General features: G+C 38.1%; 1 protein-coding gene across 1 annotated transcript in view; it reads right to left on the bottom strand.

Moving 5' to 3' along the window:
- Nucleotides 1-16,382, bottom strand: part of LOC136835945 (MFS-type transporter SLC18B1-like) — a 76,851-nt gene that overhangs the window by 31,055 nt on the left and 29,414 nt on the right. The window contains exons 8-12 of the mRNA XM_067099833.1: nucleotides 13,459-13,616; nucleotides 11,498-11,688; nucleotides 11,099-11,194; nucleotides 6,738-6,906; nucleotides 162-332 (exon numbers count right to left, since the gene is read on the bottom strand). Of these exons, the coding sequence (XP_066955934.1) occupies nucleotides 162-332; nucleotides 6,738-6,906; nucleotides 11,099-11,194; nucleotides 11,498-11,688; nucleotides 13,459-13,616 (785 nt within the window). The remainder of the gene's footprint in view (nucleotides 1-161; nucleotides 333-6,737; nucleotides 6,907-11,098; nucleotides 11,195-11,497; nucleotides 11,689-13,458; nucleotides 13,617-16,382) is intronic.

A 16,382-nucleotide genomic window follows, 5' to 3' on the forward strand; every position in this document is an offset into this window, starting at 1 on the left:
CTACATAAGGATAAAGCAATTACCTACTGGTTAATAAACTGACATTACTTATAATTTGCCTACCCTCCATGAGAATTGAATGATTCTCATGTCCAATGTTCAGGATTATGTGAAAAATAAACTACAATCTGTAACAAAAATTTTAACCCTCTTTTCCTTACAGCTTTTGCAGTGACTGGCTCTGATGGTGTTGTTGTGAAAACTGCACCAACTCTACCAGAGCTATCAACTACTGTATCTGGGTACTGAATACTGGTACTGGCTTTCAGATCCTGGAACCTTCTGTATGTCTTCTCTTTAAAGAAAATCAAATACAATGTAGTAAGGGCTATCTGAAACATAAAATATATACACAGATATTTAGAAAATTATAATTATTAACTTTAAAGGAATACTTGCAAAATATAACAAAAAACGTTCATCAATCCAAACCACAAAACTTTGAACAGAAAATTCAAAGATAAAGCTATGGTATACAACATCATATGGAACTGAAACAATATCATCATAAACACAAACCCATATTGACCATAAGTCAATAGTGAAAAAGATTCTTTTCAAATACAAGGGTGCACTCTTGTTTGCCGCATCTAAAGTCTAGGTGTGCTCCCTACCCCAGATTGAAAGTATGGGAGTGAGTGAGATGTTTCTATTACAAAAGGCCATATCACTATAAAGGCAAGAACTCATACAGCACTTAAGGTTTAGGTGGAGTAAGAGTACAGTGTATATCCAAACCTTGACTAGGTAAACCCTTGACTAGGTTACTCATTCTTTGTGCAACTTTATTAACATACCTGTAATGCTCAAAACACTTGTGTATGAGCAAAAAACTATTTTGACAAGCAGTCAAAATGACAAAATTTTAAGTAATTTGTATTTTTCCTAACATACAAACCTGAGGTCTTTACATGGGACTTACCTTCAGCACAAGCTGGAGCTGGCCATTTAACTAAGAACAAGGTCGATATTGGTAGTTGGCTACTGATGGAAGGGGAGGAGTCCCCACCATCCAGTTGGTATACATTCACTTCACCTTTTGGCCCAGGAAGCAGAATGAGGGGTGGCTAGAGATGGGCCATTTGTATGTTAGGAAAAATACAAATTACTTAAAAATTTGTCATATGTTCCTACACATATACAAACCTTCAGTCTTTACATAGGGGAGACTTACTTCTTGGCAGGAGGATTCTGAGCAAATCCCTGAAATGACTGGTAGTTTGCCTCTCCTGGGGGCTCTTTCCTGGTCATGTAAGAGCAAAGGAAGGATACCCTTGCCTCTGATTTGTTGAACATGCGAGACATTCCACTGCCAGACTTCTGGGCCCTTCAAATATATGGAATGTAATGTCACTGATTCAAAGATAGGCTTGGATGAACCCATATTGTCAGGGACAATAAAGCTGAAGATAACCAATGGGTTTGTTCATTGTCAGTCCCTCTCTCCCCTTGCTAGAGAGAGGGTAGGAGTTGCAACTATTAATCCGAAGACAGCTAGATTATAGACAGGATACTCAGTCATCTAGAACACCTGTATGCACGCCCATCTAGTACATGACAGCTTGCTAATCATCCCTTAAAAGGGTATAAAAGAGAAGGTAGGTCAGTCCCACACACCACCTCTTTGCAACAATGCACCTTAGCCAAGATGCCACCTGTCCTCAAGAGCTGGGTGAGCTACATGACTGCTGAGCAGCCACCATAGACCCCAAGGAAAGAGAGTCCTAGGATCTAAGGGCAATGTCCCAAAGATAAAAAGGAGGCAAATGTGGTCTGTCGTGACCACATTCCCATCCTTAGTACCTGTCTGACATATTCTTCCTGAATGCTAGGGGCAGACCAATGCCCCTTACCTTATGAAATTTCCCCTGGAACATAGTGCTACCCCGCTTTTTCACAGGGACAGGTTCCAGAACCTACCGCAGAAATGCAAAATCCCCTCTAAAAACCCTTATAACTGGCTTATAACTCCCAAATACCTTGTACCCCTTAAACTAAAATGATTATAACTGCCTATTTTAACAGTTCACAGCCTAATTTGATAGCTCAAACAAAAATATACCTTAAATTATCATACTAAAACAATTTAATATGACCCCTTTAATCTGCATGAAGTGAATGAAGGAGGAGAAAATGCCCATGAAGAACCAGCCTCCCCGGTGACAACAGGTGATCAAGCAGGGCTTGCAACTGCTGAGTTGGTTGACCCTGCCACGACAAGGACAACCTTGCTGCTATATCTGTTAGCCTTGCAGTTACTGATTCTTGCTTGGGTGAAAAATCGGACTTCTCTGGAACATGCAACTCTCTGGTTGCGACAAAATCAGAGAAGTCTGTTCTGTCCTAGTTGAAGTCAAGGTGAAGAGTCTAAAGAAAAACTTGGGGAGAAGTCGGAAGCATACAACAAAGATACGCATGGAGCTGTCTGCTCTGAAGAGATACGAAGTCTCCCCAGAAATGAAGCAAAACTAACAGAAGGGTTGATGGGTGAGTATTCAGAAATGCTTGTTCTTCAAACCCAACGAAGGAATTAAGTCTGACTCCTTGATGGTTGCAAGTACTGAGCGTCTTGTTTCTGTCTTGAACCAAGACTGTTGAAACGGGTCAGGGAAGAAAAGATCTATGATTTCTAATTACCCGTCACCTTCTCTACAAGAGGGGGATGGTTGTAGAAATCAGGAACCAGATTGTACAATTTCCAAAACATATTCATACAGTATAACCTTTACCTTCCCAACAGGGGAAATTTCAACAAGCCGGAATGAACTTGTGGACATGGACAGGATGGTTAATGAGGAGTGATAGGAACTTGAAGGGGAGTTGATATCCTACCGAAGGACATCTACTACCCAGATTTCAGTCACTGTAAATGATCCTTAAATACTTCCCTTTCAGGAAAGGGAATGAGTTGGAAAGGGATGCCATCCATGTTTCTGTGATCCAAAGAGACTGAAGAAATCATTGGCACCTCTTGAACCTATTGGAAAACTTGGTTGTACAATGGCCAGTGGCTAAGACCGATTCCAGAATGTATTATTCTAAGGGTGACTTGAAAAGATCAATCCTAGCTCTGACAATTCTACCGGGCATACCCTTGGTTCCCTGTGTACCATCATAAATGGAACGGTACTGATGAGTCTCGAACACCTGATACAAAAACTTTGAACTGCTCTAGTCAACATTACAACCGAGTCATCAAGAGAGGTTGAGGGACCAGAGAGGGATGTACAAAATACATTAGAGCCGATCACAAGACCAAAGAATCGGTGGTAGATGAAGGCCGTGGACAATCTGCGGAAAGAGGAGACGACATTGTACCGGTCGCATGAACGGGACCAGGGGTCATCCCTCGTAGGTCAGGAATGGTCTCAGTCAGGGGAGAGTGGCCAAAGCTGCCCCTCAGACATGATGTCATATCCCGTAGGGTCACCGCTTCATCTTCTCGTGGCTGCGGCCTGTCTTCATCCTATGAAAAGCACCTGCTGAATAAGACACTGCAACTGCCCACTCTTGAGGAAGTCAGAAACGTACAGGGATCCGAACAAACACGTGCTGTCGAGACTGGAATAATCCCGACTCCAGAAGAGATTCTAATACTCTACCAAGGTTGAACAGGAACAATTAGACCTTTACGTACGGGATTACTTTCCTATATGTAAAACCCGAGGATTTTTATACTTGTAGGAACAATCAGAGTTGAGTACAATAGAAATAAATTCAATTTCCTCTCCTAAATATATGTAACATCCAAGTACCCCTGGGTAAACACTGTCGTGAATGGATGTCACTCATTCGGCAACAGTCATAAGGGTCTGGAAGTATGATCCAGTTCATTCGGATGTGGTTGATACCGAAAACGGACCTTAGCCGCTCTAGGAAGATTGCTGCCAAAGTCCCTTTGGATGAACAGTCTCACTTGGACATGTTACTGCAAAACCACGGATGCAAACCAAGAAGGGAAAGCAAGACATGCCCACTATTCCACACAAACACAAACGTGGGGTACTGTGTGTCAGACGTTCACAGAAGTCCCACCAATGACGTTCATGGAGAACCATCGATGCCATTTGCCCGACCATGGAGATAGAATCGCTCTTGGAGGGGCGATCTTGTTCACCAGGGAACTCTTCTTGAAAGGTAGAGCAGAGACACTGCCCCGCAGTGCCGTGGAGATGATGTTGATCTTGATCACAACCTCGTGAACATGAGGAGAGGGCCTGTTACAGATGTCCCACGGATGTCAGCCAACCAACCACACAACTGTCGTGGCGGGAAACATTCTCTGAAGAGCCATCCATCCACTACGAAACCTTCACATGAACATGGGAAAAAACTCAGAAGAGCCATCTCATTCTTCTCTAAACCTCCACACGAATGTGGATGAAGGCACGGCCCTGGACATGCCCTGCCGTGATGATGTTCCTGACCGGCAGTGTGATGGAATGAAGAAACATGAACATACTTGACTCTCACTCAGATTAAGTAGAAGAATCTCCCAAGTCTATGTCCATAAACAGGGGAGGAAATGGCGAAAACCAGAGAGAGTTGTATCTTGGTTGTGTAACAACTGTAGAAAGGACACAGTAGTGGAACTTCTGCATGATCAAGTATCTTCATCTTTGCAGAGCAATTCTTCGGCTAAGGGTGTTCGGTAAAATGCAGCAATGTCAAAAAAGTCACAGCCATGCAACATTGTGGCAAGGGCAAGGCTATTTCTGCCTACCCAGGGCATCTCTCTTCCTCCTCGTACAACATGAAGCAAAATACATAGATGTGCATCATTGCAAAGCTGTGAATTCTTCCTTCCTTGGAGAGCGTATCTTCAGCTTAGATGTCCAGACGACTGTGGCAGCATTGCTGAAAATGGCAACCAGAACTGTTCCCGAAGGTAAAATGCTTGGGAGAGAAGTCCAAGTACATTAGGAACTACTCAGGCACTGATGATACGCTCCTCTGTGTCCCGGAGGACAACAGAAGGAAGGGGAGAGAAGACAATCTGGGTGGGAGCAGCACTGATGGCAGACGCACAAACGGGGAGGTACGTTCGGGGAAGACATGGTTGTGGCCTACAGCAAAAGATGAAGGAGAAGGCTCAACTTTGTAAATCCACAGTTGAAAGCCGGGGTGGACGAAGTAGCTCTTGAAGTTATGACACACAGCAACGAAACACAAAATCGATTGGTTGAACGCGGCTCACTGGCTGTCACTCCAATGGCAAGTCTTCTTCCTCCAGCCACTATGTATTCTTCCACCCAACGTTTCTTGAAAGGTAGGAAGGGAGGACAAACTGCAATACAGCATACAACGATGAAAAGAGCGAGGAAGGTAAAGAAACATCATCAAGGAAAGCTTCCCGGGACTTCTCATTCTTCAAAACAGTAATGTGAGGAGGGGGAGGGAGTGCAGAAACAACTGTCTCGTGGCGCACCCCCCCCCCCCACCCGGGGCCAGAGCAAGAACCGTAGACAGAACAGCTACTGGTCTGGGTGATGACTTGTGAAAATCAGAAATTCTGTCTACAGGTCCTGCAACATCAATCTCCACTTCTTCCTCGTGTCAAGGGAGAGGGGAATCCATGATGAAAGGTGATCAGAGGTCTCATACGACAGGTTATGAAACCACCACAATGTAGCACAAGACCCCTCCTCCATCTCAATACCTCTCAAGCTCTATACCATCGGAAAGACTAAAACATTACAACATTCCAAGTAACTGTGTAGTCAAAAGAAAAACTCTACTTGTTCAGAGAGAAAACACTTCAGAACAAACAGCAAAAAGGTGTAAAATAAGATGTTCGATAAAACGAGGTGGTTGGTGGCAAGACAGGCCTCTCTCTCCTTGGGAGCGTAATAGGAAAAAGATGGCGAGAGACAGGCCTCTCTCCTTGGGAGCACAATAGAAAAAAGATAACAGAATAACAGAACAAACATCAAGCTAAGACCAAGCTAGGCTTGCCTTATATCAAAAGGCAAAACCAAGTTAGAGGGGGGAATTAAAGAGAAAGGCTTTTAGGGTAAAACTAGTCGATGACTACGTAGCAGAACTGTAGGAATAGCTATGCAGCAAGAAAGAGCAAAAATAAAATGTAACAGAAAAGAACTTCCTGCATTATTTCAAAACAGGCAAATATCTCAAACCAAAAATTATAACACAAAAAGAATACAGTAATTAAGAATTGAGTTGAACAGCATGCAGCAAAAAGCAAGAGAGACACATCTGTCTCAGACGTGGCCAAAAGGTAAAGCGAATGCGTATCAACTAGATGGCAGCGATTCCTCCCCTACCATCGATAGCCTACTACCAATATCCACCTTGTTTTTAGTTAAACGGCTGGCTCCAGCTTGCGCTGAAGTAACACCTGTGTAAAGACCGAGGAACAAATAAAGATTTTGTTCATATAATAGTTGGTTTTCACTTATTTCCGACCACAGTATTCAACACTGATGGTGTTCTTTAATGTAATATTTTCTTGCTTTCTTCTTCACTTAATAGTATCACTAAAATATGTCAACATCCAGAAAACACAAGACCTGGAGATATATTGTGTTATATTCTAAGGAATAGGGTGGGTCTTACAAGTTGCCCTACATGGCAGTCTTATTTGAATAATATAATTTTATATAACCGATGCATACACAGTTGTCCTGAAAATTTAGTGTGGTTCAAAGTGTCAGATTCACAACCAAAGCAACACAACCAAGTTGTAAATCTATTAAACAAAATCTTGTACTACTTACAATGCAACCATGCAAAATCACAACTATGACAGATGACTTGCGAAATCCAATATGGTCAACAAGTAAACCAGTGCCAGCTCGTGATGTAAATCGTCCAGCTCCAGAGAGAGATGCCCAAAGTCCTGCAACACAGCCATGAGTTCCAGCTTCATCTGGGAATCCAGCACTCCTGGAAGATAAAGCAGCAGTAAGTATTCCTTAATTTAACACACAACTTGTATATGTGCCATAAGAGGATAACCCTTAGCCTTCAAGAGTTTATGCTCTGCCTGAAGGACATCTTACTCAAGTCAGTTACCAAAGGCACCTATGAAGTTTATAAACACCCATTCACTTTGATAACAGCTGCACTGGTTCCTACCTTTTTTACTAATTGTGTGTTCCCTTAATCTACTCCTAATCTGACTGTCCATGTTCTTTATATCTTGTTCCAACTCTGACACAATCTTAAGATCAAATCCTTCTGCTGAACCACATGAAAATCTCAATAAAATAGTTATCCGTATTGTGCATGCTTGTAGCATGCAATTCACTTAGGAAGTGACACCCCTTTTTATATGCCTAGTCCTATCAAATGAGTTGTTTGCATATATCATGCACCAGAGGCAACAAGATGACCATATTGCAGGTGCAGTAACCCCTACCTACTAGTTAGTTAGTTAGTTATTTTATTGACAAAAGTATACAATAATTAGTACAAATTTGTCCACAAACGTGACATAATACAAAATATACAAAGTAAACAGTAATCTCTCTTCTTGCAAGTACATGGCCTATCCAGAAAAAAAATTATTAACAAGAAAAATAAAATATCAAGTACAAATAACATAATCCTAAAAGATTATAAAAATAAACGAAAAAGGAACTTACTAAAAGGAAAAAAGTGGTTACATAACTATTCAAAATCAAATCCTCATACAAATAATATTTGATAAAAAATTTACTTGAAGAAAAAAACATAAAACAGAAGGTAAAGCCGCACATTACTTATAAATATGAAGCACTTCATAAACATATTTACACAAATCAACAATATTATCATTTTCATTGAATAAATTACTCAGAGATTCATAACTCAAGTTTGGATATTTACGCCTACATGGCATTGAAAGAGGACAATTGATCAGAACGTGTGATTCGTCCTGAATAGTGCTATTATCACATGTACACACCCTTAATTCCGGGAGTTCGGCCCACCTACCTGTTTCTATACGGAGGTTATGGGACATGAGTCGTAAACGACTGAAAGCTGCGCCAATATAATCAGAGATATATAATTTATCCGTATATAATTTATGTATTCCTAAGTTGGGATTCAGTTTGTTTCTGTAAGTCACATACTTTTTGTTGCTGAAGCTGAAGTAGTTTCTAATAGATGTTATGATATCAATTAAGTGGATCAATTTGATAATTAAAGGCCAGAGAATCTTGAATAAATCTATATCCAGGGGAGTCTGCACCCCTGCACATTGCATATACAATATGAAAAGGCTCATCCATATCAGGATTAGACAACTTTGACACCAGAAAATGTTTTCGTTTTGATGCCACGATGAATTGTGCTGGGGTATCCCAGACTCAGCCAAACACAAATGTGTACAGGTATTTACCTTACATCCAGAAGACTCTTTACTAAATGATTGTAATTACTTATTGGTTTTTGTAATGCATTTGTTAGCCATGTTTCTGACCCATAAAACAAGGATGAAGTCGCTGCTGCTTCAAAGACTTTTTTCTTGAAACAGAATGGCATTTTAGTATTCGTGTTACAGAATATTGAGAATTTATTCAAGGCCGATTGCCAATTTGGCTGATGTAGAGAGAGGCAAGTTTTTAACTTTCCGTCATCTGTGTAAGCCAGAATGTCAGTGCAAGAGCAAAGTGTATCCCACACTGTATCCAGTTGTATTACATGTACAATATCATACCATATTGTATTATAAAAATATAAGGATTGTGATCCTGCACCTTTTGTATTCTGGTAATGTTTACATTTTCAAAATCATCAGCTGATTTACCAATATCATTGCCACGTGTTGCCAAGTGATCACGGACTTGGATGTAATGAATGGTGAAAATATTCATAGGACTAATAATTGGCAAAAAAGAGTAAGTACCATTACTAAAGAAACTCCCACAATGAGGTCATACTCAGCCAAGTACTACCAACATCCTAACTGGCATTTGTTGCTAAATGAAACAATTTGGAGATACATTACAAACAAAGCTGGGTTAAAAATTGAAGCTAACCTTGATTTATAAATACAGCATATTTTAAATAAAGCAAAGGTGTGATTTCACTTGTTTCACGCATAGCTTTCACCTATTCATTAAGATTTTGCAACCTGCTCATTATTTGTTACTTCAGCTGCAGCTTGAATTTAGTGGTATACTTTAAGACCTCCTACACTGAATGAAGGATGAATAAAAAATTGTTTTGCTTTCTCTTTTGAAAGTAACCATTGAGAATTAAGAGTTTTGAACAAGTTGACAATAGCAACAGTAATATCGTCAAACAACTGTTTCTCAATTCAGTTAAGTTGGCATTTGCTACTGTTTATGCACATATGCATGAAACAGTATGTGGTTACAAGAAACAATCAAAATATTAGACAAGCCATGAGTTAGGCAAGCCTAGTTTCATGCCTGAAGTTTTGCATTTAGCCTACCGAAAATTTGTTTCTAAGCCTATTGATCAGTCAAGAGTTAACATGATGTAGTATGAATTATCAATGGAATCTACCAAAACTGAGACAAGCATACTAAGCCTAGCCTAGTATAATCCACCAAAAATGAAATCTGCACATTCAGCATTACCCTAGTGTAATCAAGAAAGTGATGAAGTGCCTGCAGATAGAGGACCCAATGTTTCTGACTTCCATGCCTCTGGATCAACTGGAATTCAGGCAAGAAGCCTTATTCTTGCTGTTTTCTCTCTTTTCTATAATTATTTTTTCTATATTCTGATATAAGGAGACCAAAAATTCAAGGTCAGAGATGGGTGCCACCCTAAAGTAAATTTAACCATAAATTTACGTATTCCTACAACACACATTCTTAGTATGCAAGCACATCTGTTACCCATATACAGTATGCATGCAATACTGGTAAAGAATGTGTGCATGTACTGTTTAACTCACTACTGCTAATAACAATGTACAGTATCCAACTTTGTTTACTACACTATTGCATGAAGTCAAGAGTAATCCAAATAACTGAATGAATCCTTCCATAGGACGTCCTTCCATAGCACATCATGAATAACTGATATATTCAGAACAATTTTGTTGAGAGACACACACATCCTTGTGCCAAGACGATCATCTGTTTTAAAAAGTGCTTTCTTAGCTATATCACATATTGCCTTTAAGTTATTAAATGAATGGCTGAATTACATCAAACAGCAGCATTATGCAAGCAAATGTAATTATACTGAAATTAGATGTAATAAACTTAATAAAAATACCCATCAATAAAGCACATTCTCCTAATACTTTTCATTCTTTCAAACCAAACAGGTATCAAAACATTAAAAGCATTGACAGCTAATACTGTAGTGCACACCATATTTGTTAAAACTACCTTTATTTAAATACAAAATCTTGAACATTTTTTAAATCATACAATATTTACAAAATTCTGATACATGAATACTATTAATTCTACTTTTCTATGATTATTATCACTATTATTCAGAAGATGAAACCTACTCATATGGTAGCCATGCGGAGCCAATGATTTTAAATTCAAGTTTCCAAAGAACACGGTGTACATTTGAAAGTAGTAACAAAAGGTAATAGGAAAAACATTTACTAGAAAAGAAAATTAAATTAAATAATAAATGAATAAATAAAAATACATACTGGTGACCTGTTCAGCAAATATGGTCACTCTCCGTAGAAAAAGAGGATCATGGATGAATGGTGAATGTGAAAATAGCTTACGAAAAATTGACAAGACCATCTGTAAATGATCCAAAACTGACAATTTTAACATATTTTGGCTGCTTTCAAATTTTTTTGCAGAAATCAAACTTCCATCCTCGCTTCACCTATTCAGTGATCTTCCTCTTCTTTAATCCTCCCATTACTGATTAAACTTACTCTTAAAATAACTTTATAAATTAGCCCCTTACTTTCTTCCACCTTCTACAACCATTTTCGTCCACTCCCTGACTGGCATCTACCTTTATTACTGTATTCTTAATCACTTTCAACTTCCTGCTCTTATAAACACTTTCACTTTTTTTTTCTCCATGCCCTGTTAACAAACAGAATTTATGCTTTGAATCTCATCAACGACCTTTGATAGCACCTCCCTAAAAGGACAAATGCATTACAGAAAAATAAAATGCTACTTACACAGCTTCTCTCATTGCATCTACAACACCAGCTACTTGTTGTCCACCAATACCAAATCCATTTAGTGTAAGTGCCACAATCACAATACCTAAAGTACTGAGAAAAATATGCATGGTTTCAATGAAAGGCATCTATTCAAAACAGGTATGTAAAACTAAGTGCTCAACATTTGTGCATATAGTATAGAGACTATATGTCACTCGTTATCTGAAGTTATCTGAAGGTAATGTTTGCTAAGAGCAGCATTTGTCTTGTCTCAAATGTAATTTTATTTGCAAATCTCTGGCGTAACCATAATATCCACAGAACAAAACTGAAAAACAAGATCCACAGAGCAAAACATGAAAATAAAAAAAAACCTTTCCACTAAACTTTACAGTCCAAATTTCTATACTATACCTTTTCATAGGTAGCCCTGGTAGAGGTCCAAGAAGTACAAATGACATAAAAGCTAAGCATGAGGCAACCAAAATAAATATCTTCACACGACGATAACGATCACACAGCCATCCCCAAATAGGTGAGGCCAGACTATTTGCACCATCTTTTAGACCAAATAGCAGTCCAATATACAGTGGCCCCAAGTCAAACTAGAAGGCAGAAAAAAAAATCTTGCATGAGCAGTTATTTCCAACATATCAGATACAATACTGTACAGTTGCTCTTCTATACATCAGAGTTCGACTAACTACGGCCAAAGATGCAAGTGCATTGTTCATCTACACAAAGCTGGCCTATCCGTCTATTGCCGTGTTTCATTATTTATGTCTCCTTAACAATAAGGGCTGTCTGATGAACTGAAAGGAATAAAGAATGTGCAAAAGATTTACAGAAAAACTAGAATCACACACTACATCATAAAAGGCAAATGAGTTTTAATAAACTTAACTACCAATTACATAAAACCTAACAGAAGTTCACAAATTTGCATTACTTGTCTCCTAAAATCAAGGGAAAGTAATCTTAATCATTTTACTGTACTTATTTTACCTTCAGTTAGTTCATGAAGTGAAGTGTGTATTTTATAGCTTATACTTCTTGTGCAAATCCTCAAGCAGCAACAGAGTGAATTATTTAGCTTTTTATTTCCCTAACTATTAATCTAGCTTTTATATTTTTAATATGATTTGTATCTTTTTTGCTTCAGCATTTATCACATATACAAGGTAAACCAGCGATTCTTCAGAACAAGAAAATTATGAAAACATTTACCAATTTTAATAATTAATATTCAAACATTCTCTCAATCGCACATCATATCCAATTACTTATCAAATATGTTTGATTCAGCAATGTACATTTTATACTAGTTTATGGCGAGATTCATCAATATCGAAAAACATTGACCCATTCATTACATTAATCGATACCACTTTCTCATTTACATTTATGTTTTTACTTCGAAGTAATTCAACACGTGAAATAGTATTCTAAAGACTGCCATGACAATATATTCATAGTTTAGATCTATTCATTATTTAGACTGTTAAAGCTAAGAGACTTCTTGAAGGCATTGCTTCAAAGTCAACGGTGTGTTATTCAGAACACATGCATTGGGCATGATGATTCAGAATAAGAGGCTTTACCATACTAAAGAGCCATTCAGCCACCAGACAACTTGAACCAAATTAACCCTTCACTTAAATTATATAAAAGCCCTTCACTTAAATTATATAAAAGTGGTAAAAGTGTAAAACTATATTTGAGTCCTGCCTATATAAGAATTAAGGACATGAGGCCAACACAGCAACTTAGGCTGCACCTACTATGACAAGATCACATGTAAATATTCATATTGTGACTACATATGACCTCTAAAAACCCATTATAATCAATACTGTATACAGCACATTATATAGACTGAAAGAGTAACAAATCAAAACATATCCCAACATTTGAACATGATTTGAAATCAAGAGAAGCAACAAGTAATTCTGACCCTTATTAGAACTAGAATTCATTTGATCCATGGATATTTGCTGTATAGCCCAGATGGTCATTCAACCCCAACACGTACAGAATGTCAAGCAACACTAACAGTTTCAAATGTTTGGTGAAATGTCCAAATTGTTGAAAATGAATGTCAAGTTTTGGAAACAAATTTTGTCAGAATCTCCATTCTCAATGGATTGCCAGATATTTCAGCAACTCGCATGCAACTCCCAAGATCTCTGGAGGGCTTCTAAATCAAAATACTAACCTGGTATATGTGCCAAAAAACTTTTGGGACATGGTCACATTTCTTGACAAAGCCTTGGCAAATTAGTGGGAGAAAACTCCAAGCCAATAACATGAACTACCACTCAATTTTCAAAATTTTCAGTAAAATTTTTCAAAACTAAATTGTCAGTAGTACTTACCTTACGGAGTACAAGTGGTTCTAATGTCACTGATAGGAAACCATTACTCATGGTTGAAAAAACAAAAGTTAAAAATGACACCCAAATCCCAGGAATTGCAAACAGCTGGCTAATTTGAATTTCACGTTTCTTTTCACTTGGACAAGAGTCACTGGCATCTGAAAATTTTCAAACAAATTTAAATTGGATTAACACACTGCATTTATTCATGCATGTTCAGCATTACAGTTCTAAACAATTTGTAAAACATTTCAACTTTACAGTATTACCAAAAATTGAGAATATCTGAAAATTATATAATGCCTACTTTATAATTTTATAAACTTCATATAAATGAAACGACAGCAGCAGCTGCCTAATAATAAAAATGATTCATAATTCCTAATTTCTACATTGATGTGCATAATTTGTCACATCACTGCTGTTTGATTGGACATTGTGAACATTAAAAAAATCTGTATCAGGGAGACAAATATTGCTTTTGAAGTTTTTAGGTATTATGTATTACAGTTATATCCAAACAGTAACATCTGAATTTCATGAGAGTTAACATTGAAGAAAAAATAAGGAAACTCGAAAAATATGGAACTCAATACTTAAAAACTTTGAGAAATATTTCTCTCTCTGATAGATTATTATGCTCAGCAATGAGCATGGTTTCAATATCTAATCAAGCAGCAGTGATGTGACAAATTTGTGCATTTAATAATGGATGGAATTTAAGGGTTTCAGCAATTATGTAATTACCTCTCAGATCACACTGCCACTCTAGTTTAATTTTCCCATTTCACTTTCCACTACAAAATGACTTTGAAAGATGGGAGGCATTTTGAGTAGTTTGTTGAACCAAGTTTCTAATAAAAGAGGAATATGCCGAGTCAACGTTTTTATTAGCCTTCATCAATTTTCAGGCCACCTTATTCTACATCATATCAAGAGCAAATCTTTGAATTTGGAATTGTCATACTTAACATGCAAAACAAAATTAATAGCAAGACTCTCAAGGTCATGCTCTTTTAATCACACAGTATTTCTGTTTGCTATGACATTTTAAATCAGTGACAATACCACAACACTTGTGACATGGTAGTAAAACCTCCACTACAGAACTGTAACCTGACCAGGAGCTGTGAACTAGGTCAAGTAAGGTATAGGCCCAGAAAACAATTACTGTACTGGGGATAACCATATGGGCAATCACCAGACTGCAGCGCAGCAGTGGGCACCCAAGGATGAAGTATCAAACTTCAAACCCAGCTTCATGAACAGGACCCTATGGGGCCACCATGAAACAAAGTTGAGGAAACATGGGCAACCAAGGATGTAGGGTTCAGGAACACATAAGCAGGTGAGGGCAGGAGTTGAGAATTGACTCCCACCAAGACAACAGGCAGAGGTCAAAGACATGGAAACAGGGTCAAAAGGACATCAAAAAGAAGGGGGAGTCACCACTGCCAACAGCATAGCAGCGAGTGAAATGGCAGTGCAACAAGATATGGACTCACGGCTAACCCAACACACAGGTTCCAGAGGGTCAAAGTTCATGAAAGAGAAAGGAGCTGAATCTAACTTGACAAGGACAACGCCCTCTCCAAGTTACCCTAAGAGGTACACTTGTGATTTAATTTTAGGGTACACTTGTAATTTAAAACACATTTATCATACAATGGCAACAAAAATACTGCAAGGAATGGGAGACATCTGAGATAAGGACTGTAAGATGCAGCTTGCACCCACAACCTTCTCTGTTGGATGGGAGACGGCAATGGGACCCGACACCCCAGGGAAGGTTTGAGATGCACAAACTGCTGAGGTAGTTTAGAAGAAGAGACTAGAAGCACCAACCATCCAGCAGTGATTACATGTTGCCTGCTAGGAGTGGGGGTTTAAACAGACTCCATGCCACCCGACATCTCCCACTATATTTTAAAAGTTATCAAAATGGCAATCTTGCTACCTATGTGCAGCTCCTCACAGGTTAATCCTCACAGTAAAAATGTGAAAAGGAGTGGGCAATGGGCAAGAAAGCTTCCCTAATTTAGTTAGAGTACTTTAAGCCTGAATAATCTTAAGACATGTACAGTTACGCTCTGATACCTTTCAACCTTGATAAGGGGATGTCCAGGGGATTTTTTTTTTCCAGATGTCCACATCCCTTCTTAAAGTTCCTCTCTCATTTAGATAGCTATGACCAAATAAGCCATTTACCCATACACATCAAATAGATACACCTTAAATGCAATTACCGTCATCAGCTTTGAGGAAACAGACTGCATTATGTTAAGAAATGAGTTTTGAATTTAAAACTGTCCTATCCATAATTCCATGTTTTGTACATTACTTGTTTTTTTCTGCAAGAAAGTTTTTCAAGTTACTGTTAATTATATACCAAAACATGTGAAAACTATTAAATTATAAATACTCACTGTTGTACTGATCCAGTTAATTACTGATGACTCCAGGAGTTTACAACTAAAATGAGAACTATCCTATGCAGCCTGATTTACTAATTACATTAACAGTGTTTATTTGCATAAAGTAACAATTACACTAGTAATAAACCAATATGATATTTTCTATAAAATGATTTTTATGAAAATTGAAGACTTGCCCTATGGATCTTTATTTCTTTCCCATACTGTATTAACATTAATTCTTGTAAACTTACAAATACACTTCAGTCCATTTCCTATTAACCAGTTCTCTGGAAATGTTTGGAGCTGATTTCTCATAAGATGCCAATACAGTCCAACCTCTTAAATCTGGGAACCTTGGGACCAGGCCACTGCCGGACCACAGATAATCCCGGATTATATAATACACCCGTAAAAAAATGAAGCCCTATGTAAATATAATCTTGCAAGCTAATTCCACATACAAATAGCCTAGTTGCCAACTTAGCCTTTTTATCATTTTATTACTCA

Source organism: Macrobrachium rosenbergii, chromosome 55, assembly GCF_040412425.1.
Source record: "Macrobrachium rosenbergii isolate ZJJX-2024 chromosome 55, ASM4041242v1, whole genome shotgun sequence".
Taxonomy (NCBI): domain Eukaryota; kingdom Metazoa; phylum Arthropoda; class Malacostraca; order Decapoda; family Palaemonidae; genus Macrobrachium; species Macrobrachium rosenbergii.